The 27,165-nt window shown below is 42.7% G+C and overlaps 1 protein-coding gene across 4 annotated transcripts in view; it reads right to left on the reverse strand.

Moving 5' to 3' along the window:
• The window catches only part of APLP2 (amyloid beta precursor like protein 2), a 61,553-nt gene that overhangs the window by 23,366 nt on the left and 11,022 nt on the right, over window positions 1-27,165 (reverse strand). For all 4 annotated transcript variants that reach the window (XM_061166600.1, XM_061166599.1, XM_061166598.1 and 1 more), the window contains exons 2-3: window positions 4,908-5,081; window positions 3,941-4,064 (exon numbers count right to left, since the gene is read on the reverse strand). In XM_061166600.1, the coding sequence (XP_061022583.1) occupies window positions 3,941-4,064; window positions 4,908-5,081 (298 nt within the window). The remainder of the gene's footprint in view (window positions 1-3,940; window positions 4,065-4,907; window positions 5,082-27,165) is intronic.

A 27,165-nucleotide genomic window follows, 5' to 3' on the forward strand; every position in this document is an offset into this window, starting at 1 on the left:
CACGACTGAGCGACAGAACTGAACGGATACACAATAATATGACAGAACCATATTCAGAGACACTGTGTTAAACAAAGGGCCAAGACTGTCAAAAATATTACTGTCATAAAAGATTTAGGAACTTCCTTAGGGGTCCAGAGGTTAAGACTCCACTCTTCCACTGCAGGGGGCACAGGTTCAATACCTGGTTGGGGAACTAAGACCCCACATGCTGCCAAAAGAATAAATAAAAGATTCAAAAGAAAAAGCTGAGGAACTGTCTAGATTAAATATATCACCCTTTTTGCAAGGGAGCTGCAAAGGGCATTATTTGAACACTAAGGACAGTTGTCCCAAGTGTGACTGCTATATCACAGTCATAACACAAGAACGCCCTTGCTCTTAAGAAGTTGAAAGCTACTTCGAGGTGAACTATCATAAAGTCCCAACTCACTTTCAAATGATCTAACAATGAAAAGTAAGTAAACTGCACAAAATAGACAGAGTAAGATGGATAAGGCAAAATTGGGAGCCCAGGTAACAGGTATAAAGTTCACGACTGCATTTATCATAGATCTGAAACTTCTCAAAAATAAAAAGCTGGGGGGAAATTACACATAGCTGCTTAGAAAATAGAGCCCTTATCTTTTAGAAATACATGCTGAAATATTAAAAAAAAAAAAAGGTATCTGTGATTTGTTTCCAAATAATGAGGCATTGGTGGGAGTGGGCCACAGACAGGGTAAGACAGGGCAATGGGCATATGGGGGTTAAGGTGATGATTCTGTCTCTGGGTATGTTTGTAATGTAATAAAAGGCTAGACACTCTGGGTCAGTAGGTCCAAGGTGGGCCTCAGTGATCCGCACTCAACGAACATCCCAGGCTTTTCTGACGCATCATGGACAGGCCCCACGGGGCCCGAGTGAAGGACACTGAGGTGGTCCTGGGCTCGGGGGAGACGCGGTAAGTAGGGAGGGCAAAGGAGGTGGGCAGGCTCAGCTCTGACGTTTTGCAACAACAAAACAACAAAAAGGAAAACCTAATAAAGAAACTGTCTGGCAAGAAAGGTCTTGGGTGGCGGTCCAGTGGTTAGAACTTGGTGTGTTCACTGCCAGGGCCCGGGTTCAATCCCTAGCTGGGGAACTAAGATCCCACAAGTCAAGTGGCAAGGCCAAAAAAAAAAAGAAGAAAAGAAAAGTTGCAGTGCCTGAACTGGTGTGAAGTCTGCATGTATACCAGTTTCCCAGCCTCATCACAGCCTCAGGCCTCAGTCTCTGGGAGGCCAGGGGCAGCCCCCGACCTGCTGTGAGGGGGAACACACTCTCTTGTCCTCACTAGCAGCTGCCCCGCATCAAAACAGCCCTCCACAGGGCAGTGAGTCTGCTATTAGCACAGGGACTTTGGGCGCCCAATAGCTCAATTTGACACTAATGCAGGAACACAAAGGTGAATTAGACACGGTGCTGCCCTCAAGGGCCCCAAAGGCCCCAGGGAGCTAGAAACAAAGTTTACCATCAACCAGGCTGACAGTCGGAGCTTAGTATAAGCAAAGCCCAGTGGCAAACCAGAATTCAGCTCCACTGGGGAAGCAATCTGAGGCTCAATCTAAGGAGAAATCACTTGAATTCTGACATCCAAGTACCAGCTCTCACTGTTGACAGTAACTGTATTTACTTGGCAACATATTTATCCTTGGTTTTTATTTTGGCCCCGCCTCGAGGCTTCTGAGAACAAGACATCACAGCAACCATCCCCATCCAAATATCCTTCCAGAAATAAACAAGGACAGAAACAGCCACAGGCTCACAGAGCTCCCTTCTTCAGGTGCGGGAGTCTGTCTGTATATAAATGTCAGGGATGACGAACTCCTTCCCCAAAAATACTAGCACCTTTGCCTCTTCACACTTTACCAACTCTGTACCACTGGGACCTATTTAGATAAAATTTTATGAATAACGAGGCAACTAGTAGTAACGTAAGCTATAAGATTCAGTTTGAGGGGGAACATTGAAGTGTGACTTCTCGTTGAGTATACTAAGTACCAGTGAAAAAGAGCCACACTGGGAAAGACCAAGTTTCAAAGGCTTCTGGACAAGGATGCAAAAGGAAGAAATGATTGCTAGGTAGCATCCATCTATTGTGTACAAATATTCAAGAATGCTCTTTCATTTCCTTAAGTTTGAGAGTTTTACAGAGAATGAATGAAACCTCATACCCAGAGATTCCTTACAGCCAAATGCAATGAAAAAACATCTTCAAAACCACATCACACAAAACCTTTCAAAAGCCTCACACCACTGTAGGGTGCTCCATTTTCAATACACCCTGTTAAGTGCACACAGTGTCCTCCTTTCCCCCACTCAACATTTTTAAAACAAAGTAATTACTATGTATTTTAAACACTGTCACTCAGGTGCTGCCTCTGTTAGTTTGCTACATGAGAGAATGAGAAAAGCAATGAATCCCATGTTAGGAAAGGTTTTAATGAAGGGAGGGAGGGGAACAGGTTAAGTTATGGTTAACAGAAATAGCCACACAGACATAGAGAACAAAGCAGTGGGTACCTATGGGGGAAGGGAGGGCGGGAGGACCTGGGAGAGGATTGACATATACACACTATTGTGTATAAAATAGGTAACCAATGAGAACAGACTCTGCACCACAGGGCGCTCTCCTCAGTGCTCTATGGAGACCCGAATGGGGAGGAAATCCAAACAAGACATGCAAACATGGCTGATTAACTTTGCTGTACAATAGAAACCAACACAATATTGTAAAGCAACTATCCTCCAATAAATATTAATTTAAAAATAAATACAGACCTACAGAGGCTGTCTACTTTTTATTATTTTTATTTTATGTTGGGATATAGCTGATTAACAATGTTGCAACAGTTTCAGCAGAACAGCAAAGGGACTCAGCCCGACATATACATGTATCCATTCTCCCCCAACCTCCTCTCCCATCCAGGCTGCACAGAACATTGCAGGCTGTCTACGCTTAATACTCTGTGTTCGTCCTATTATGGATCATCAAAAATGGATTATTTTGCCCCATTAAGCTTCTGTGACCAAATCTGCCCAAGTCACCAAGGTTACAGATGTGTGAACATAATTCAGGTGTGTTGACGATGAGTGGTCAGGATGAACACACTCACTATGTAAACACTTGGAACAACCCTCCTTCCGGGTGACGAAATGTTACAGTGGTCCCCAAGTTCACTCTGACTATTCATACAGATGCATGGAGTCAGGAACACCCTTATCAGCTGAGCCTTCAGAAGGGCAGGCGGCACAGGGCCTGGCCGAGGCTGCCCTGACTGTCTACAGCAGCCTCGACTCACTCCTTCGGCTCCTGAACACTAAGCATGGAGTCTGATCTGGCTGGCGATACAGGACTTCAGCAAAATGTGTGCGCGAAGTAAGAGGACCAGAAGACCACCCCTCAGGCTGCCGCAGTACTACGCACGCTAGGACTGTTAACAGTCATCTCAGACTCTCGATGTGAACGAAGCTGGGCCTCTCTGAGGGCAGCACGCTCACTCAGGGCTATAGATAAGGCTCATCCTGAGAAGTCAGAGGATGCCCACAATGGGAGAGGCAGAGTGAGCAACCAAACACGAGTCACCTATCAACACCAGAGAGCTGCGAGTGTTCAACGGTCCCGCGATAAATTCCTACAGCCCTTGGCGTCTACGCAGATGAAGCTATCTAACTGTGAGCTGAGAGAAAATGAAATGTAAGGAACTTCCCTGGTGGCCCAGTGCTTAAATCTTCACCTTCCAATGCAGGGGGACACAGGTTCAATCCCTGGTCGGGGAGATAAGGTCCCATAAGCTATGTAACATGGCCAAAAAATAAAAATTAAAAATATTTTAAAAGTTTTTTAAAAAAGAAAAGAAAATGTGATACCAGGGACCCTGACTCCCCGAGCAGTACCCAGAGGCCCCAGGATGCTCACCGAGACACTTGAAGGGGATCACGATGTGGCTCTTGCACTGCTTCTTGTCCCTCCGGCACCAGTTGTCCACGCTGACCGGCTGGTTTGCCTCCATCACATTTGTGATCTGTAGCTCTGGATACATCTGCAAGGAACAGGGAACACGCACGGTAAGCGGACTCTGTCCATAATAGACAGACACTCGCCAGTGACTGAGGGCGAGGGTCTGTGTGCTCAGCTTCGCCATCGTCCTCTGTGAAGGCGAAGACCCCTCTGCTGCCCGGTTCCAGCTGAACTTCTCCTCAAGTACAGACATTCTGTGACCATCAGCTTTCTTTCGACAGGCAGATTTTGGAGCACTTCTAACACATCTTCTGTTTAAAAGGACCTATAGAAGCAACAAGCATTCACCCCGAAATGAGTCTATTAGGTATCGAGTCCACTTATAGGAGATGTGTAAACAGCCGAGTTCATGAACTAAAACATCTGAAAGGCAAGTCTATGAAAGTGTCTGTTAATGAAACTAGAGAATAATATTCCAGCCCTGACCCCAAAGGCTAGTTTTGGTAAGAAGTTAAAATACCTCATATCCTTTTCTACATCAAGTGTTGACCTGAAAGGTCTGTAAAATCAGACCTGAGATAATCCCTTACGATACTGGTGGCTCCTGGCTACAACCTACAAGTGCAAAACACAAGTGCCCACGTCACACTGGGCCTGCTTCACATCTTCCTGTGACACGCGGGAGGCCAAGGCTGCATCTCTGTGGCCCTGGTCAAGCCCCTGCAGTACTCCTTCCAGAAAGCCCCAAGAGCTTGCAGCAGGCCTGGGCCAGGCACACATTCAGAACAAAAGCCTGCTGCCTGGTCATTACCAGCCTGGTCTTAGGTCAAAAGAGGAGAATGACAGAGCACCTGTTTCTAAGCTTACTAGGCTCACACGTGACCCAGAAAGAAAAGCATCTTTACGCTTCAGGAAGCACGCTCACCTCCTGACAGTACTGGAGAACTTCTTCTTTTGTGCCGAAGCAGCTCTGGGTGCCCGCTGGGTCAGGCTCCCACCTCCCAGTCTGGATGTTTACATGCATGTTTAACTTCCCACAGAACATTGCGATCTGAGGCTCGGCGACGGCGAATCCTGTTCCAGCGCTGGCTGCGAGGGCCTACGGAGGGAAAACAATTCCAGGGTCACTCCCAGGAGGCGGGCGCGGAGGCGGCTGTGACAGTACAACTGACCTTTTAAAACTCTTCATTAGTTACTATTTCTTCTTCATAAAGAAATCCTTTTCCCAGGAACAAAGCCAGTACAAAAAAAGACCTTTGGACGTCTATGGTCAACAGAAAGGTGGGTGAGAAATGTAACCCCCTCTCCACATCTGGATACTTCTGACCTGGAACAGATCATCCGCCTGCAGTCCCCTCCAACACAAGCAAATTCACTTCCCAGCCCGGAACACACCAAGCCACAGAGTACAGAATGGCAGAAGTTCCAGGGATTCTACTCAATTCACTCACACAACAAAACTTTATTGAGCAGCTACTATCTTTGCACAGCAGCATGCTAAATGCTTCACACACAATGACGAGCCAAAGATTATGTTCCCTGCCCGCAAGGGCTTATGGCCTAGTTCACAGTCGACTCTCACACAGAAAGTGTGATCCCACCCCAGACACCCTGAGGAGGAAGAGAACGCAGAGCTGGAGGAGCCTACGGTACAAAATAGGGATGTGACGTAGCCTGGGTAGGAGGTTGACTGGGGAAGCATCCCGAAGAGTGACACCGGAACAGCTCTGGGCATCCGTGTGGGGAGTGTCGACTGAGAGTCTGTTGAGGGCCTAAGGGAGGTGGGCAGCACACAGGGCCCAGATTGGACAGTCCTTAGACCGAGGAAGGATGGAGTGCTGAGCATTTTAAGCACAGACTTAATATTTCCAGATGCAGCTCTGATGCTCTCTGTATGCAGGGGAATGGCTTGGGAGCTGGAGAAATAACAGTAGCTCAGGTAAGACACCCCCAGGAGACAGGAAAGGCTCGGTGAAGACGGTTAGGGGGTGCGATACATGAAAAGGGAACACTAAGAGGGACTTCAAGAACAATTTCATCTCGAGCTAGGAAAAAAAACCCCAGCTATTTGTAGACATTAACAGCTCACAAATTACAGGTGAGAAAATTAGGTATGATGACTAAGGCTCCTGCAGTCTCATGCACTAGAAAAAAACACAGGCATCTTTGCGTCTGCAGATATACCAATATTGACAGCAACATCCACAATAAAGTTTTGTTGTCTCTCCTAATATAAAGGTTCTTTCAAAACAAAACTTAAACATCTTTTTAAAAACATGAAAACTTGAGAGGTGGGTTCGATTATATGGTCTATTATGATCTTTTCAAAAAGAGCAAAGAGCATTAATATTAAATGGTTTTCCTATTAACAGAAGAAAGCAGATCTGGCTTTTAAAATATACAGGAAGTCATGTTTTCCAGGCAAGTCTCCTTGATCTGTTCTGATGGACGGATTACAGACATGAATGGTCCTTCCAATCAGAAGCCTAGTTTAGATTATGAAATACCACTTTTTCCAGGACCAATTTCCACCTATGCAAGTTTTGCTTTGCAGTTTATTAAAATCAGCCTGCTTTCCACTAGCATGAGACAAGGAAACACGAACACTTGCTTGATCGTTGGGGGAAAGCTAATCTGGATCTAAAATGTTGCCAAGATCAGTCAGGGCTGAGAAACACCTCAATGAGATCCAATGAGGAGAACAGTCAGCAACTTTATTAAGTAGAATAGATCGTTGCCCTACTGTGAGGAATAATCATTTACTCAAGTAGAAGACAGATACTACACCTTCAGAATAATTGATTGTGAAGCTACATACTGGAGTTAAGTCTTGTCTACTCCAAAGAAAGAAAAAAAATGTTTAAGGTACCTGTGGAAAGAACGCACAAGTAGTACCCTAATGCAGGAGTCCCCAACCTTAGGGATCTAATGCCTGCTTATCTGAGGTGCAGCTGATGTCCTAACAGAAATAAAGTGCACAATAAATGTGCTTGGATCATCTCAAAAGCACCCCCTCACCCCGGTTTCTGGTGTCAAAAAGGTTGGGGACCACTGCCCTAGTGGCACTTAATTCAAATAGATCATTAAAAGGTATAAAGATGCATTAAGACAAATATGCTTGATTCTCACACTGAGCTGGAGATATGCACAAAAAGTGCCTCTTGTACTGGTCATTCTTCTTCTGGGAGCCATACCAAGGATCAGGGCTAGTAACCTGAGTTATGATGCCGAGGGAAACGTGCATACAGGACACAAGGGGGTACATACAGGGACAGAGGGGAGCAAACCCCAGGCAGCACTCTGCACTGAAACCAGTATTCTCATCAAATTTCTTCCTTCCAACTCTTCAAAAGCTTAGACAGAAATAAACAATCAACAGGTCAGAAATAGTATTTCCTAGTAGCTTAGACGTTTAGTCATGCCTAACTCTTTGTGACCTCATGGATAGTAGCCCGCCAGGCTCCTCTGTCCATGGAATTCTCCAGGCAAGAATACTGGAGTGGGTTGCCCTGCCCTCCTCCAGGGGATCTTTCCAACCCAGTGATCAAACGTGCATCTCTTACATCTCCTGCATTGTAGGTGGATTCTTTACTACTGTGCCACCTGGGAAGCCCAGTGTTTCTTAAACCTGCTACAAATGAACTACCGTGGTTAAATGTGAAAGACGCTGAGCAACAGTTTCTAAATTCTGGACTAGACTTATGGATATATACAACAACAGGGCTAAATCTGAAATCAGATTCGTGGTTATCCATAAAAGAGTTAACGACTGGGAAAAAGGACAAGAATATTTTTGAACAATAAAATTTTTTTTTAAGTTTTAGTCTGGTAATAATTGCATGCATATAAACATTTTTCACAACTCAAAATATGGTATATTCTAATATTAAACAAGTGGAATGCCAGGGTGGGATCTCAGGGGTGGTAACTCATCTTTCAGAAGTATAGGAGCAAGGGAGGGAAGCCATTTGCCTCTTACATTCCAAAAATGAATATAGGTAGGAAGCAGTGTCAGTTACGTGAGGTCGCCCAGGCCACAGAGGGGGCGTGGTCAAGATCATGCAGGCAAATGCCCGTCACACAGCAGATGACGGTCCATGTGTGGTGTTGGCTGAAAGACCACAAAGGTTCTGACTTTATGAATGCTCAGTTTACGGGTCAACCACAGAGGTCAGTACATTGGTAGTAAGTGCACTTGATCTTTGTGTAGAGATAGTCAACAGCATCTTCCCCAAAGAGGATCTCAAACACCCAAGGGTAAAGCAGCAGGAAGCAGCAGCTTGCAGCCACAGCTCCTCACATCAGTTACCACCAAGGGAAAGGAGGGCAACTGGAATCGGTCCAGACAGCTCATATGCTGCCGTGATTCACTTCTGAGTTCAGAAAGATTAATCCTTGTGGTCATCAGAGACTCTCAAGAAGGTATCATTTGGAATATAAAAAGCCTCTGCGGACAACGTCCAGGAATCAACTAATCAAACATACCCTAACCTTACCTAGAGTACAACAGGATTTTTTTTTTGTTTTTTTGTTTTTCCTGTAATCCTTGTGCTTTCCTTTGAAAATCCTCTTATTTAATGTGCTCTCCATTTTCTGAAGCAAACACTGTGCTTTGATCCATTACATCAACATATAAATCAATCTGCTTCTTAAATCTAACATGTTACAAATGGGATTTTGCTGCCAAGTCAGCACTTCTGACATCCTGTGAACCTGGAATCCTTCACCAGAGAAAATGAATGCCCCGTGCCAGGGCGCTGTGGCCGGCCCTTGATCTGTGCACGCTGCAGCACTTTCAAGGCTTTGAGTACAAATTGCATCAACTGCTTTCCTAGCCCAGCACTTCCACTTTACTTAATAATTCATTCTTAATAAGAAATCCCATTCTATTAATTTGGCTCAGGAAAAGGGTTTAGCTACCTGAGGGTGGAAATTCAACTTGGTTAAAAGTGCTTCTAGTAACTTGGTTGAAAACCTGAAATGGCTTAAAGCAACAAATAAATAGGAACAAACAGAAATCTCATCCTAATGCTGATTAAGGGCCTCTAGGCATGACCCCAGGAGAAGCATCTCCTGGGCCCACCTCAGCCCCATCTCCCTTCACAAAACTCCTCCCCCATCCAAAGCAAACAGGTAATCCATTGCTTCCTCACTAAAGCTACTGCCCCAGGATTTGATTTGGCTCCAGGCTCTGTTGAGAGTGCCTGCCATGGAGGGAGCATCCTTCAGAGAGGAGGGCTTTATCCCGTTCCTGAGGGAGTCTGTTCCCTGGCACAGGAAGTGCTCCTGTGGTCTGGTCCAGGGCCACACGGCTTCAGCTCCCATCATATCACTGAACCAGCAGCGCCTACTTAACATTGCACAGGAGTGACATCGAGACTGACTCTTACTCAAAGACACTCCTTTTTAAAAAACGAAGTCAGTAAATGACAATCCACGCATGGATGTGAAGATCCTGTATTCATTTGTCTGCTCAAGTTCTGAATGGCACTTCACGATTTCTAAATTAAAATGACTTAAGTCTGTGTCCACAAACCTGTGGCTAAGATTTACTTAATCGAGCAAAGTTTAACAAAATCCATAGTTTCAAGGCTATTGCCCCAATATATTAACTACACAAGGGAAGACAAATGACTTCACAAGTGGAGACACTGCTCTGTCTCCAGCAATAATTCACGTTAAGAGGACAGATGAGCAGAGATGCACTGATGGCTGTCCCAAACTGGAGGCTACGGACAAAAAGAACAGATGCAAAGTGGGAGCCCAGACAGCATCCTCGAACAGGAAAAGGACACTGGAGCAAACCTGGAGCTGGATGTGAACAAGGCCTGTGAGTCAGTTAACAGCACCGCACCAGTGTCCACCTCCCGGCTCCGATAACTGCACGAGGGTTATGTCAGGTGTCAACATGAAGGGAAGCACAGTGTTAACGTATGGGGGAGCTCTCTCCGGTATTTCTGCAACTTTTAAAATACTCTAAAATTAGTTCAAAATAAAACAGCTTTGGTTTCTTAAATCCTCTTCCTCCCTTGCCTGAGTCTGACTGTGACTGCATGGTTTCAATGTCAAAAGAAAATGAAACATTTTGGCAGGACAACTAGCAAGTACAATCAAACAGGCCCAATACCTGAAAAACTGTTTATTCTGAACACATATGTAGTAAAACCCCATGTGTATACAGATTATATCTGATTTCTCTCCAGTTGGGGGGGGACTACTATAATCCTGCCCCAAACCTAATGTGTAAGAGACCCCACTTCTGTTACTGTCCAAAGGGTGACTGTAGTCTGATGCCCCAATCGCATCTTCCTCAGCAAGAGTGAAGCTTTCCATTGAAAAAAGCGCCAGGGACTTCCCTGGGGGTCCAGTGGTTAAGAATCTGCCCTGCAATGCAGGGGACACAGGTTCAATCCCCGGTCTGGGAACTGGGATCCTTCAAGAAATGGGACAACTAAGCCCATTGTGTACCACAACTATCAAGCCTGCACTCTGGAGCCCGCATGCTGCAACTGGAGAGTAGCCTCTGCTCGCTGCAACTAGAGAAAGTCCAAGCGCAGCCACCAAGAGCCTGTGTGCTGCGACACAAAGCCAGTGGGGCCAAAAATAAATAAATAAAAATAGAAAAACTCCAGGTTTCAAACATTTTAACCTACTATTTAATAAAATAGCAGGATTCTTTTTAAGCATTTTCCAGCTTTGGAAGCAAACAGAGAAGCCTGCGCTTAAAAGGGAGTTTACATTACACCAGCTAAAAATCCTCGGTCTCCCTTTCTTTTTTCTTAACATTTGGACTTAATTCTAATTAGAAACTGGTGAATTAGGTTAGGCGGAAGAACGCTAAATGTAAAAGGCCATTTTTCTTCCACTGACATATGCCAGCTGTCAGGTATCATTTTCGCAGGCAGTAATTTATACAGATGATCCTGCTTTTATTAGAGTTCTAAATATTCAAGTATAAATGAGGTATCAATTCCAAGACTGAAAGCAGTTTAGAGTGTCTCCAAGGCTTTTGACAGGAATGTGGTGGTCTGTCCATCTGGGCTACACTGGGAAGGATACAAGCATCAAGGTTTAAGAGCAGTCTGTCTTTAAGCATTTCAGAGATGAGAGCTAAGAGTCTTTTATAAAGTTACTGAAATACAGAAAACACTTTCATATATATATATTAAAAAAAGCAGAACAGTGTTTATGGATCTAGAATTCTCAAATGAACAAATTCTCTACAGGTTCCTATGTTTCTTTCCGATTGCCCATAATAAAATAGGAATTCTACGAAACTGACTTCCTCGGGTACAGAGGTCCTAGGGACAATGGCTTTGCCAACCATCATCTCCTGACCCCAGAGCAAGTGCATGACGTGATGGCTAAGAGCGCCGGCTGCACGGGGCGGACAAAGTGCGACTGAGTTCTGGCCCCACCACTGACGAGCTATGCCACATTTGGGAGGTTACCTAAGTCACCTCCTGGACCCCAGGCTCCTGTCTGTAAAACGAGGACAACAGTAACTAGATACCATAGTGATGTTCTGGGGTTTAATGAGTTTGACACAAAGTGCTTGAAACAGTGCTTGTTACACAGGCGTTCTCCAAGTGTTGGTGGCTAATATCATCAGGCTTTGAACGTCTCTATCTGTAAAATAGGGCTACTGACACACACTCCTCTCAGGCCTGTCGTGGGATTAAATTAAGAGAATGCACATAAGCGCTAAGCAAAACTCCTGACTCAAACGTCAGCACTGTTATCATCGGCTGGCTCTTGAAGGCATCATTCTCTCAGGCCATAAGAACAGGGGCTTAAGTCATGGGTGTACCACATGACCAGTCACGTCCCCACAAATCCATGAAATGGGGTGAAGATGGCACCTTCCTTCTCTACGTTTGAAATCTGGATGCACCAGAGTGGGCTGCATCCACACTCCATGTTTTATTTTGAGGGAATTCAGTCATCAAAGGTTCACAAGACGATGCAGTGCCAGGCTACCACATAAAAAGGGAAGCACCGGGGTTGCTGGCTTCCCAGTTCTGGTTTTACTTCCTGTTGAAAGTGAGGTCAAGATGAATCTGTGTTTCCCATCAAAAGGACACTATGTTATTTTCCTAAATCTTGAGGGCTGTACCTGGCTAAGTAGTCTTGTGGAGGTTACTTCTCTCCTGACCCCAGTTATCCCTTTCGGGTGACGTAAATACAGCCTTACCCAAATGTTAGGTGTTTCAATAAATGACACCCATGGTATCAGCTCTGCTCCCATTACAGCAGACAGAAGTCCATGCTCCTGTAACTCTTGACACATGAGACACACAGCTTGCAAAAGACAGCTTCCTCACTACATAAAAATCTGCCTGATTCCCAAGCAAAACCTGTTGTGTTTTGAAGGCTGTGACCTGCAGAGGTCAGAAAGCTGGGATGGCGGAGTGAATAGTAACATCAGAAGATCTCCATGGTGTGAACCTGGCCTTCCCCTTGGCAATCACTGGCCAGTATTACCCAGGCAGCAACCAAGGGCCTGAGGAACAAACAGCCCAGGCAGTCTTGGCAGGGGTGGGGAATAGGCATGTTTCCTAAACCTTAAAAGACTTAAATGATTTCAAGTTACTAACACCAAGAAGTACAAAGATTAAATATTATTCATTAAATACGTTCACTCCCAAATCATTCTTATGGACTCACAGATGACAGAAACAATACAAACGATGGAGCATTTTCTGTGGCATAGGCGAGCACAAACCTGGCAATATTCTCAGAAATTATAAGCATACTTCTAACTGATCTGATGCTAATATTAAATGCATTAGGTCAATCATTAAAAATTAGGTAATTTGGAGGCATATTTCGAGTATTTTATATACTTGAAACACAATAAATCCCACCTCTTTTAATAAATTCTATTCTTCAGATAGACTTATTTCACTAAAATAAAAATACTTAGTGATTTTACCAAGGTTAAAATGGGTAACTATCCAACACGTCAGCTCTGCTCTGACTTCAAGATGTTCTAACCACAAACGTGATCAGTCAATGTCAGAAACTGGAACTGATTTCACTGGATCTCTTTTCCTTTAAGTATCTGGGAAAAAATAAAGCAAACCCATGCAGCTGCAAACATCCCCAAGTAAATATTCAGGTCAGTTTTTCCTGGTGTTGGAAAGCAGGGGGTTTCCAAACACTTGTTGGGGGCTGCTGCAGTCTGTAACATGGTCCTCGTGCAAGGAAGAGAAGCCTGGTGAGCAGGTGCACACATGGATGCAGGCCGTGCTAGCTGCTGACTGCCCTACTTGAGAAGTGACTGTCCTGAGTTCTAAGGCACTCTTCTTTCTACCTTCTGTTTTAAAACATTTTTCATAGGATGACAGCAGTAGAAAATGGGTAGTCTGCTTTTGAAAATATATTCCTTCCATAGTATTAAGAACTGACAACCTTACCAAAAATTTTTTTCTTAGCTTTACTATCCCATGAAAAACAAAGCATCAGTTGTTTATTTCTAAGGTTCTGTTATGCTGAATGGAAAGGGCAGAAATTCTTTATAAACAGAAAATAAGACAATTTGCCAGGATGACTTGCACAAGGCAGGGAGAGGAAATGCACATTTGAAAACACAAAAAATGCCAATTTCCATGTGCAATTCTGTGAAACATGTCACTGTTTACTAGGGCAAGCAACAACCACACACTAATCTTCATATAACCAATCACTATAACTTCTAAAGTCCATTAAAACAGCTGAGAAAATAACACAAATATGAGAGAGATCCACCCTCTCCAAGTTCAAAGCAAGTCAGAAAGCCATCTCCTCCATGATTTATGTAGCATTATCAGCTCACACCAGGTCTGCCTGCAGACAGTAATTCTTCCTGTCTGGGACCCATGCCCATGAGCACTATTGTAATTATCAGCGATTTAAAAAAATAAAGTAATAAAGCAAGTATGAGCGGCTAGGCAGTGTGTTTACTGCTTGCTGTCTCTGCCATTAATTAGCCTTCCTGGGTGCCAGCCACCTAACCACTAAATAAATGCAGGAAGGAAAGCAGGAAAAGCTACACATGAGTAAAAAGAATAAATAAAAAGGGTATCAACATCTGTGTGAACGCTCCCCACCAGGAAAAGCGCAAAAGCACTCGTGTTCCAGTGGTCAGGTGGGCCCTGGGGACACTGTATCCATGCTGCCCTCTGCAATCCACTCCACCCATAGCATCTGAACCATCTCCAGGCAGAACACAGCACACACAGTCATGTTCCCGGAGATTCCATCTCTTGATGACCCTGGCTATCTGCCCCCGCCTCCCTCCATCACCCCACCAGGCACCGGGTGCCACCCTTCTGGGCACAGGCCGGGGTCTCTCCTGCCTCAAGGCACCTAGAACTCACATCTCACCTTTCAGGACCCAGTTCAAATGTGCCTCCTTCTGGGGGCCCTTCCCAAGGACAGGCCCCAACCTGTTGGTTGTTTTATTTTCCCATCAAGCAATTCAAAACCACCCTCCAATAGAATGCAGGTTCCTGGGGGCAAGAAGGGGGGCTGTCCAGGTGCTCTAACTGCATCTGCAAACAGCACCCAGAACCTAGTAGGTAATCACTGACACCCAAGGAGGTGACTGTCTGATTCTAAAACCTCTGCTCTTGTTTTTTTCCCCAAGACATTTAGTTAAACTGGTAAGAATTAGCAGATACCGCTCAGTGGCAATTTCTACATGATGAACACTGTGCTGGTCTTCACATCGGTACATACATAATGAATGAATAAGCTAAGTGAAACAAAGAAACCCAGGCAGTGTAACAAGGCTTCATTTTTAAAATTTTATTGTCACGTGAGTCCAGCTGCCTAGCCCAAAAAGCCACCACCACCCGGCTCCTAGCGGAGTCCTCCACCCCAAGGCGGGTCCTCCTTGGGGGCGCCCCTCGCAGCCCTTTCCCCCACTATTTGCTGCCTTGATTCTAAATGACAAGTGTACCTCTGCACCTTTTCAGTCCAGACATTCTCCATCAACTTTCTATTAGAAAGGACTGAATTCATATAACCAGACCCTCTGTTCATCCACCCTCTTCCCTGTGCCCTGTTGGGTAAATCAATCTCCTGTTTACACAATTATGACATGAGAAGATGCTATGGTCACAGCGCCTTCCTTAGGCATCTACCACCCTCAGTCTCAGCAAGGCCACCTCTTCCTTCGCTTCCCTGTTCCGATGGCTGGTGGGCTTCCCCGGTGGTTCAGCAAGAAAGAACCCGCCTGCCAATGCAGGAGGCACGGGTTCAATGCCCGGGTCAGGAAGATCCCCTGGAGGAGGGCATGGCTACCCACTCCAGTCTTCTTGCCTGGAGAATCCCATGGAGAGAGGAGCCTGACGGGCTACGGGTCACAGGGTCGCAGAGAGTCAGACGCGACAGTGTGTACGCCCTGATGGCTGGCACTTGGTCTGTCAGGAAGATATGCAGAGAAGGTCGGAGGAAGACAACACACCGTCCTCCTGCTTCGCCTGGGCGATGACTCTCCAGGAGGGACCCAGCACAGCCAGCACTCCTGGGGCTCCGATCACAAGCGTCCTGAAAACTCCTCCCTTCCCTCCCGTTCCCCACTCAGTCCTCTCCCCTTCTTGACTGACCACCCATGTCAGTGGCTCACAGCTTCTCATGGGCTCCTGGGAGAAGGTGTGTGGTTGCTGAGTTTCAAACATGATGGGTCTCAAAATAAGCTTTTATTTTATGCACACACTTTGTTGGCCATTTGGATAAGCTCTAAATTCTAATGACACAACTTTGCCTCAGAACTTAATGGGTGGAACTGCTGTCTTCCAGATTCCAGCATTGCTGCTCATACATCTAGCCAGTTTGATCCCTAGTTTGCTGTGCAGGTTTGGTTTTTTCCTACATGGAAGTAAAATTTTACCAATCTCTGGTATCCTGAAATTTGACTATAAGGAGCCTTGGTCCAGTTTTTGTCACTCACTTGCCTGACCTTCCATTGGGGTCACATCAGTGTGAAACATTCAATCCTGGGTTTCTTCTCTCTTTCTGAAATTCTCATCAGGTGCATCTTACCTTTATCTTTTCTAGTTTTTGTTCCTTCTTTCATAAGGATTTCTAACCAGATTTTAAATGTCTGATATCACCTTTCTAATAACCAACAACTCTTCCCTTTTCTCTTAAAGTCTTTTTTTTGGTTGCAAAACTATTTCACAGTGCCAATACGCTCTCCTTCCTGAGATAAGCACCAAGACCCTACTGAAGTTATCTGTCTGTTCCCTGCACGGTCTTCAAGTTCCTTTCTCCCCATCATTTTGGCTCTGGCTCATGGTGTCCCTGAAGTAGCTGTGACCCTAAGTCATCTAACTCCGTATTAAAGAAGGGGACACTGCAAAGCTGGCTGGATGTCTTCAGCACATGGAAAGAACTTGTCCAGAGAGGAATTCTACAGCTCCCCAACGTGGGCCCCGAGCCTGGCTGTTGTGGGTCTGGGGGGCCTGACTTTCCCCTCTCAGTGCCTCGTGCTCTGCTGGGCCTGGGGTCCCAGAGTAATCTGTGGTCTTCTCCTGGGGTGCAGAGTGCGGGTGGTATTCATTCATGAGTATTAATTACTCATAATGGCAACCCACTCCAGTATTCTTGCCTGGAGAATCCCATGGACAGAGGAGCCTGTTGGGCTACAGTTCATGAGGTTGCAAAGAGTCGGACACAACTGAGTAAGTGAGCAAACACACACACAGATATAACTGAATTAAACAAAATGTATTGTCAAAGCTCATTTCCCCTATTTTTGCTTTTAAAAAAAATGTCAACTGGAAAAAGTTACATTTCCTACGAGGCTTGCCTTTCTATCTAGTGACAGGGAGGTGTTAGGTGTTCGGCTAACACTGTGCGGGGAATAACTTTTTCTCATTCACCTGTAGACTCCATTTAATTGCACTTTCCTTTCTTCCATCATGAAGGAAGAGTTTCTGGCCATTACAAGAATGGGGTGCTTGGACGGCTAAGTAGGTGAGAGCCACAAAGCTTCCCTGAAGAGGCCAGGCTAGACAAGTGGTTACCAGTAAAACAACAAACAGGAATTAAGACAGGAAAAAGGACCTTGAGACATTTCTTCCTAAAAGGGGGATTTGGTGTAAGTTATGTAAGTGGGTGAAGCAGGGCCAGGAGCCAATGCTCTTATTTTATCCAACTGCGGGAGGGTGGGGGAGGGGGGGATGCTTTGCCTCCATCTCCCAGCTCTTTAGATCTACAAATAGTAAAAGAAGCCTGATTGAGACATTAACAAAACTAGACTAGACAAAACAGAAACAAACTAAAAACCCACTCTCCTAGGCTTCCGACAACTACAGAATCAAATGCACGGTGCTGACATCACGCAGGAGTTGATTCAATTATTTCTGTTTTGAGTCAACACACACTTCCAACAACCTTAGAAGAGCAGGCTCTGGAGGAAACAAAATGAAAGAGTCACTAGTTCTCACCCACAAGGAGGCTTGGCTGGTAAGGAAGACATCAGGTAAACAGAATAATCCTAATAGAAAAGGAAAGAGTCGCAGACTCTGTCACATAGGAGATCCCCACTTTACTGTCCAACTGGTTCCTAAATGGCAGTTAAAAGTGAAGCCACAGTAGAAGGTCCAAGACAGGACCCCTATCTTATGTAGGTATAATATTATAAATTGGGAGTCTATTCCTGACCAAATATGAAAATAAAGAGAAACAAGGACAGACACGAGTGTTGTTATAAACTTAAGTATCTTGATCGTAAGAGTTCTTTTGGAGTTCTTTATCTTTTATGGGATGGAGTGTCCGAGGCTTCTTAAAATATTTAGACCTAGTGAAGAACAGAGAATATGGCATCTCTTTCCCTTGAAAATGTCCCTGGGGCAGGCGTGAGCATCCTCTGTTGCTCTGACAACCATACTACCTCTTCCAGTGCACATGCCTGGATGGTTCTCACTGCTGGTTCACTGCATGTGAATGCCTCAATCACGTCCAGGAGGGATGCAGGCATCTTCCCCAAGATGTGTTCAGCAATTTTTTACTCCCAATCTCAAGTAACTTTTCTAGAAACCTCTGTGATGTCTCCAGACCAGTGTTTATAACCTTCCCCTGAGCATTAACTTTCTTAGACATCCATCTAATCATTTTTTCCTGGAGCAGTTAAACCATCCTTTCCTTGTACTAAAAGCTCCATCCGCTGATGATTTACAGACACTGTCCAATCAAGCTTAATCAATTACTCTGTATAATAACATGCCTTTTCAACTTAAATTCAGACACTCCACAAAATTAATTCAATAAAAGGCAGATGAGAGCATGACAACTATCAGCAAACTGCAACTATATTTTGAATGAAAAAAACGACAACCACCTTGATAAATCATTTTATGCATTCCCAAACAATTAAAAAGTACCGGATAGTCAGGAAGCAACAGTTAGAACTGGACATGGAACAACAGACTGGTTCCAAATCCGGAAAGGAGTACGTCAAGGCTGTATACCCACTTATTTAACTTATATGCAGAGTACATTATGAGAAATGTTTGGGCTGGAGGAAGCACAAGCTGGAATTAAAGATTGTAGGGAGAAATATCAATAACCTCAGATATGCAGATGACACCACCCTTATGGCAGAAAGTGAAGAAGAACTAAAGAGCCTCTTGATGAAAGTGAAAGAGGAGAGTGAAAAAGTTGGCTTAAAGCTCAACATTCAGAAAACTAAGATCATGGCATCTGGTCCCATCACTTCATGGCAAATAGATGGGGAAACAGTGGAAACTGTGGCTGACTTTATTTTTGGGGGCTCCAAAAATCACTGCAGATGGTGATTGCAGCCAAGAAATTAAAAGATGCCTTACTCCTTGGAAGGAAAACTATGACCAGCCTAGACAGCATATTAAAAAGCAAAGACATTACTTTGTCAACAAAGATCCGTCTAGTCAAGGGTATGGTTTGTCCAGTTGTCATGTATGGATGTGAGAGGTGGACTATAAAGAAAGCTGAGTGCTGAAGAATTGATGCTTTTGAACTGTGGTGTTGGAGAAGACTCTTGAGAGTCCCTTGGACTGCAAGGAGATCCAACCAGTCCATCCTAAAGGAGATCAGTCCTGGGTGTTCACTGGAAGGACTGATCTTGAAGCTGAAACTCCAATACTTTGGCCACCTGATGCGAAGAGCTGACTCATTTGAAAAGACCTTGATGCTGGGAAAGACTCAGGGCAGGAGGAGAAGACGACGACAGAGGATGAGATGGTTGGATGGCATCACCGACTCAATGGACATGGGTTTGGGTAGACTCTGGGAGTTGGTGATAGACAGGGAGGCCTGTCGTGCTGCAGTTCATGGGGTCACAAAGAGCTGGACACGACTGAATGACTGAACTGAAATAGTCTTTTTTATTTTAATATATCTTTAAAAGCCACAACCATATCTATATGTATCTATATGCCTATATATACGTGTAGTTACACACATACAAATTCAACAATTCTTAAAAATTCACCCAATGAGAATTGATATAGCTTGGGTGCATCAACAACCAAACCACTTTAAAAAAGACTAACTCTACTAAAAGTAAAGAGTCTACATGTCCTTGGTAACAGTTAGACCAGCCTCCAAATGACAGCAACTCAAGCAATGAAGGAAGAAAATTATTTCTTCCAACAAACATAGTGTCCTTAACTAAAGAAAAGGTCTCTGAAGTATTCAAGCACTGGGGGAAAATAAAGTATTTAAGAACTGAAGTAATTTTCAACAGATATGAAAATATGTACAGAACACACACTGTCTAAAAAAGTCCCTTATTTTTTTCTTCTAAATAGTCTTACAGTCATCAGAACTAGTTCACCTTGAAACCTTCAAAAACTGGCAGGCCAGCAGCTATTTGGTAACTTAGTGCGTGAGTGACCCAACGAGTGTCTGACTCTTTGCAACCCTAAGAACCGTAGCCTGCCACACTCCTATGTCCATGGGATTCTCTAGGGAAGAATACTGGAGTAGGTTGCCATGCCCTCCTCCAGGGGATCTTCCTGACCGAGGGAATGAACCTGTATCTTTTATGTTTCCTGCATTGGCTGGTGGTTCTTTCACTACTAGCAACCACCTGGGAAGCCCCGTGGCAACTTAGTACCCAAGTCCAATGTGGGCAATCCAAGTTGGCTACTAGAATGATTTTCCTTCACCTTCCTTGGGAACAGCTACTAAGTAGTTCAATGGAAGAATTTTCAAAACGCATTTCTAATGCCTGATACTAGGATGAAAACAAGTGTTCCTGTTAGGTTAAAGTGAATTCTTTGGCTTTAGGAAAAAAACTGGTTTCAAATATTTCCAAACATACGTAAGACTAATAGTAACCCACATAACATCACAAAGCCACACCTTATTCTCAGTAATATTTAACATGATAATATTTTACTTGGCCAACAATGAACTTTACCTACGTTGGTACAAAATGATGTAATCGAGGTCCTATATTTCTTCCAAACATTTTGTCCCATAAAACTCTAAAATGTTCCAAACAGTGATGTGATATCCAAAAGAAATCTATCTTCACAAATTACCAAGGAAAAAGGACGCTAGAAGTGGTACAGCTATAACATTATCTTAATTTACTGCAACAAACACCGCTACCACGAATCGACTTAAGAGTCTCAGAGTCTAGAGCTTTTCGGAGACAAACACAGAAGCTGCTCGCCTGATACTAGATCTCTGTGGGGATGTTTCAGTGAGGATCCATTTGTCCAGCAGGAACTGGCACTGGGCTTACGATTTGCCTGAACCCCCACCAGCCAGTGACAAGTTTGCCTCTTCACCAACACACACACACACACACACACACACACACACACACACACACACACAAAACCACATGTAATGGCTCAGCCTGGCTGGGAGTTTATCAGCTCTGAGTCCGTGCTTTGCATTTAATCCTTTAAAATCAATACTTAAAACATTTCAATCCAATTTTAATCTGTCCTGACTACTATTTCCACTGTTTAAAAACAACACTAACAACACTCAGTCTCAATGACTTGCATCAATTCACAAGATTAATCTTTCAAAATACTAGCCCAGTAGGATATTTTATTAATGTAGTCCCAAGAATCTAACCAAGCCTCAAATAATCATTTTTCTTAAAGAGCTGCTGTGAGAGAGAGAGGGAAAAAAGAGTTGCTGAAAAGAAAAACATTCATAGAGCATTAAGTGGAAGTCTTCTTCAAAGGGACATAGGAAAGGGCAGTGGCGAATTGGCTGGTTTGCCAGCCAATCAGGGAAGATTCTGCTATGAAATGTGACTTGCAATTCACCTGAAAATGAGTAATACGTAGTTATTGCAAGAGGTAGTTTCAAGCCAACTTTCTCCATTTTTCAACTAGGGTTGAAAACTCTGTACCTCTGAATGACAGAGAGTAGATGGGGGTGTAAGACAAACGATAACCCACACCCAGCCTCCGATGGGGAGACCAGAGGCTCTTACAAATAAACGGGGCCTGCTGTTGCCAGATTTCCAATTTCTTCAAACACTGGAAAGGAATGTTTAAGACAAAAGTCCACAGTATTTGGAAATGGTGATGTTTAATTTGAACATAAAATACAACGATGCCCAAGACAGTGAAAGCCAAACAAAACTTGGAGTTTGAGTAGGTCCTATTTTGTCTTCTAGCGTCAAGTGTTCAGTCTCTATGGGAGGGAATGTACCGGGAGGCTTCATAAGAGGGGCCACAGTTAATCTGTAAAGCATACAATTCATCAAACAGCTAACATCCAGAAGTCATAGTATAAACTAAAATTAATTATTTTCTGTCGAGTAAAATAAATTTGATGGTAATAATCTACTTTGAAGACCTTTGGCACCCAAGGATTGGAAGTCTTAATATTATTAAGATGACAATACTACTCAATCTATTAATTCAATGCAATCCCCATAAACATCTCAAGAGCATATTCTGCAGAGGAAAAAAACTTCTAAAATTCATATGGAACCGCACAATTTTGAAAAAGACGCTCACTTCCTGACTTCACAACAAAGCAACAGTAAATAAAACTATGTGGTACTGGCATAAAACAACAGATGTACAGAATAGAGAGCTCAGAAATAAACTCTTGAATATATAGTCAAATGACTTTTTACAAGGGTGCCAAGACCATTCAACAGAGAAAGTCTTTCCAACAAACACTGCTGGGAAAACTGGATAGTCACCTGCTAAAGAATGAAGCTAGACTCTTAAGTCATATATAAAAATTAACTCAAAATGGATAAAAGATCTAAACATAAGGGCTAAAAAGATAAAACTCTTTGAAGAAAATATAAGGAAAAACTTTCACAACATTGATTTGGCAATGATTTCGATTACGTATGATAACAAAAGTACAGTTAATACAAGAAAAAATAGCTAAACCACACCTCAAAAAAAAAAAACCTTTGTTTTAAAATCACAGATCTGGTAAGGGATTGATAGCCAGAGAATATTGCGAGCTCCTACAACTCAACAACCATCATCACAAAAACCCAATTCAAAAATAAGTAAAAGAGTTGAATAGAAATTTTTCCAAAGAAGATGCAAACGGCCAACAAGAAAAGGCTTTCAACATCACTAATCATTAGGGAAATGCAAATTAAAACCACAGTAAGATACCACATTAAGATGGCTTAATATTAAAAAAAAAAAAAAGGCAACAAGTGTCGGCCAAGATGTAGAGAAATTGGAACCCTTGTCACTGATGGTGGGAATGTAAAATGGAGCAGCGCTTCTCAAGAAGTTAAAAAACATAGAAATTACTGTATGATCTAGCAATACCCAAAAGAACTGAAAGCAGGAACTTACTGGAGGACAATGTAAAAATACCTGGAAGTAAACCCTACAAATAGTTTCTTTAAAAAAGATAAGCTCAATTAAAATAATCTATTTTTAGAAGACTGGAGAAGTGCTATCATTTTTTTAACCACCTAAAAGGCTTCTTTCATTTATCATCACAGGAACTGTATGTTGCCCTCAGCTGTGTGTTATACGTTCTGCAAAGTGCCCTGCATACAGCATTTTAATAAACGTCTGCCAACAACAAGGACCATGAGGAACTTCAAATGAACCAATTACCAGGGAAAGTTTTCAATTTTTGAGCAAGTTACATACAATAGTTCTTTTAAGTGTCAATTTGAGATACAGCTAAAAGGATTTTTTAAAAGTTATTTATTGCATACTGTTTACATTAGTGAAAAATTAGAAATGTAAATTATAAAAAAATTATAGAGAAGACTCTTGTTTTTACATATAACCCTAAAAAGACAGGCCAAGTTCAAAGACATACATGTGATTTGGGGGGATTCTGCCACTAGAAAGCTAATGATTTATACAAATCTCAATTACTTCTATTGTTTTAGGAAAAAAGTTATTCTTGAAAACTTAATTCTAGCATTTTATAAACATTCCTTAGCTCTTTCTACATAATTGAGCCCCCTGCATGTTCACCTCAATTCAAAGACTCTCAGCCTAGAAAGCACCAAATAAGCACCAACTCCATCAAACCGTATGCTGTGCATCAATAAAATAAGGGCAAAAATGCAGGAAAACACTCAAATTATAGTTCCAATAGTGCTGCAAATATCCAACCACTGGCTGGTAGGCAGTATTCTCATGCAGTAACTCAGAATATTTGTGCATCAACTTGAACAGCCCAATTTCAGAATATAGAAGGCAACTAAAAGTAGTGGAGAGTGCACATTTTCTTTTTTTGGACGGAGTTCAAATGCCCCAAACCATGAAAGATGATTCAATTTAAAGCAATGCTGTAAAATATTTAATGGGTTGGAAAGTTATTCAATATGTCAAAAGGAAGGAAAACAGACTATAAACAGTAAGAGGGAATCCATTCTTTCAAAAAAACACAGACTGGGAAAATTTTAAAGTTTTTTATCTGGCAAATTACAGTTAATTTATTTCTGTTTTTGTTTTAGCTTTACCTATATTTTCTAGATTTTTCACAATGACCATGTATTTTTTCTTTAACACAGGATACACACTGAGTCATTACAGCAATCACTTGTAAAGAATCAATTTATAATCTCAGTCATTTTTAATGAAAGATACTAAGATGTAGCAAATAGGTTCCTGAGATGATACATACTCAAGTCATAATGCACAATGACTGTAAGCCTAAATTCTATGATCTGATAGTGATTCGGTGGTAGAGAAAGATGGAGAAATAACCTCAAAACGGCTTTCTTTACTTTCTGATTACTAAGAATCACCTGCTGCAAATTTCTACCTGAACAGGACTGTTGTTAGGTAACCTCCACAAACCCATGGTGGTCCCATGCTGACCTAAGATACCCCTTACCCGGGCCTCTGCCCAGGCTACCTTTCTACCACTAAGCACAAACTTGAGAGCCTGTTCATCACTTATGGATTATAACCAAGATCAAGTCACTTTATCTGTGTATGCTTTAGTTCCTGTATCTGTAAAACAGGAATAACCATAGTACCTGTCTCAGAAGGTAGTTCAAAGGTTTCAATGAGTATGTGTAAAACTATACATAATAATTGCACCATAAATACAACTATCACTATTCTGACTACTTCAACCGCCACCAGAATCTGCCACCCTACCTTGTTGTCTACTCTTTCCCCCTAACTACTTAAAGTAACATAAGTTCTCTCTATAAACTCCCAGCAGATATCTAATTTCAAGGGAATTAATTTCCAGTTATGGTCAACTACAAAATTCAGACAAATCCTCCTGATAAGAACAGCAAGAAAAGCACATATTTTTTAAAAAAGCATTTAGTTAAAGGCAGTAGGAACCTAAAAAGACAGTGAAGATTTCCCAAGTCAGTAACCAGGGGAGGATGAAAGCCCAAGGCGATGAATAAAGCACAGAGGGCTTTGTTCCTCTGGGGATGATGAAAAATCCTGAAAGATGCAGCTAAGCAGTCCTTTAACAGCCTGAAGGATCAAATAGAAAGGGCTGGAGTCCAGGGCAGGAGGCATAGGGGAAACATGTTAGCAGTTTGGACTGAGACCCCAACACACGCTGAATCTAGAAGGGTAATCCAGAAACTGACAGGACTTCACAGAGACTGCAGCTCAGCTTCTGTTTCTCTCAATTCGTAAACAAAAGTGAGATCCTAGATTGCCAGTTCATCACACCCCAGGTAGAAGCAAATCACTCACTGGAGTATAACAGCCCCAGCCTCAAACTCATCTATAAACATTTGTATCAATAAAATATATGGCACATTATCAAAAATAATCTGACAAACGAGATAAAGGAACATGAATAAATAACCAGCAGAAAGAGAAAACAGAAAAGACACACAGGGACCCCAGACACAAGACTTACCGGACACAGACTTTAAGTATACTTTTCATTTTCAAAGACACAAATTAAGAATTTCAGCTGTGATCAGGAAACAATTGAAAAAAAAATCAAACAACCAATCTTGAATTATAAAACTGAAAACTACAATAATTAAATTTAATTCAATGGATGGGACTTCATGGTAGATTTCTTCAGAAACAGAAAGATGGGTCAAAAGAAAAGCTATCAGATGAGGTATGAAAAAACACACAGGCTAGGGCAGCAGTGTCTAAGAGGTCTGTTTTTGGAGTCCCGAGGGAAAGGACAGAAGTAGGCAAAAGCAGTATTTAAAGACTTAAATACTTAGATGGTGGTTGAGAATTTTCTAAAACTGATAAAAGAACAAACCACAGATTCAAAGAGCTCTACGAGGAAGATAGTTAGCCTCTCATAACTTCAGATTCTGTATCCATGGATTGAAGATACTCAGGGAAAAAAATTTCCGTAGGCCAATAACTACATAGCATTTACACTGTATTTACAACTATCTACATAGTATTTATACTATATTCACAACTATCTACATAGCTTTTACATTGTATTTACACTATCTACACAGCATTCAAAAATGAAGATCATGGCATCCGGTTCCAACACTTCATGGCAAATAGATGGGGAAACAATGGAAACAATGATTGATTTTATTTTCTTGGACTCCAAAATCACTGCAGACGGTGACTGCAGTCATGAAATTAAAAGACCCTTGCTCCTTGGAAGAAAAGCTGTGACAAACCAAAACAGCATATTAAAAGTGAAAGTCACTCAGTCACGTTAGACTCTTTGCAACCCCACCATGGACTATAAAGTCCATGGAATTCTCCAGGCCAGAATACTGGAGTGGGTATTTCTCCAGTGGATCTTCCCCGTCCCAGGAATCCAAACAGGGTCTCCTGCATTGCAGGTGGATTCTTTACCAACTGAGGTATCAGGAAAGCATATTAAAAAGCAGAGACATTGCTTAGTCAACAAAGTCCATAAAGTCAAAGCTAGTCGTGTATGGATATAAGAGTTGGACTATAAAGAAAGCTGAGCGCGGAAGAATTGATGCTTTTGAACTGTGGTGTTGGAGAAGACTCTTGGAGAGTCCCTTGGGCAACAAGCAGATCAAACCAGTCAATCCTAAAGAAAATCAGTTCTGAATATTCACTGGAAGGACTGATGCTGAAGCTGAAGCTCCAATATTTTGGCCACCTCTTGTGAAGAGCCAACTCATTGGAAAAGACCCTGATGCAGGGAAAGATTGAAGGCAGGAGGAGAAGGGGACAACAGAAGATGAGATGGTTGGATGGCATCACCGACTCGATGGACATGAGTTTGAGCAAGCTCCAGGAGATAGTGAAGGACAGGGAAGCCTGGCATGCTGCAGTCCATGGGGTCACAAAAGTAGGACGTGGGTGAGTGACTGAACAACAACAACAATATTTACAACTATCTACACAGCATGTACACTGCATTTGGTATTATAAGTAATCTAGAGGTTACTGCATAGGAGAATATTCACAGGTTACATGCAAGTACTACACCATTTTATATAACAGACGTGAGCATCACAGATTTTGGTACGGGGGGAAGGGTAGTCCTGGAACCAATTCTCCAATGATACAAATGGGCTATACATTTTTTAAAAATCCACACCTAGGTACACAGTAATATTGCTGAAAATCAGATTCAAAGAGAAGGTCTAATAAGTAGTCAGGGACAAGGGATACATTACCTTCAAAGGAACACCAATCTGACAGTTAATTCCAGTAAGCTATTGATAATATTCAACATCAGGATAGATATCAAATATCAAGGAACAGAATAATGAGTAAGATCTTCAAAATGATGAAAGAACTTCTATCCCCAATGAACCTGTCTTGCAAGGA

This window comes from Dama dama, chromosome 2 (assembly GCF_033118175.1).
Source record: "Dama dama isolate Ldn47 chromosome 2, ASM3311817v1, whole genome shotgun sequence".
Lineage (NCBI taxonomy): Eukaryota > Metazoa > Chordata > Mammalia > Artiodactyla > Cervidae > Dama > Dama dama.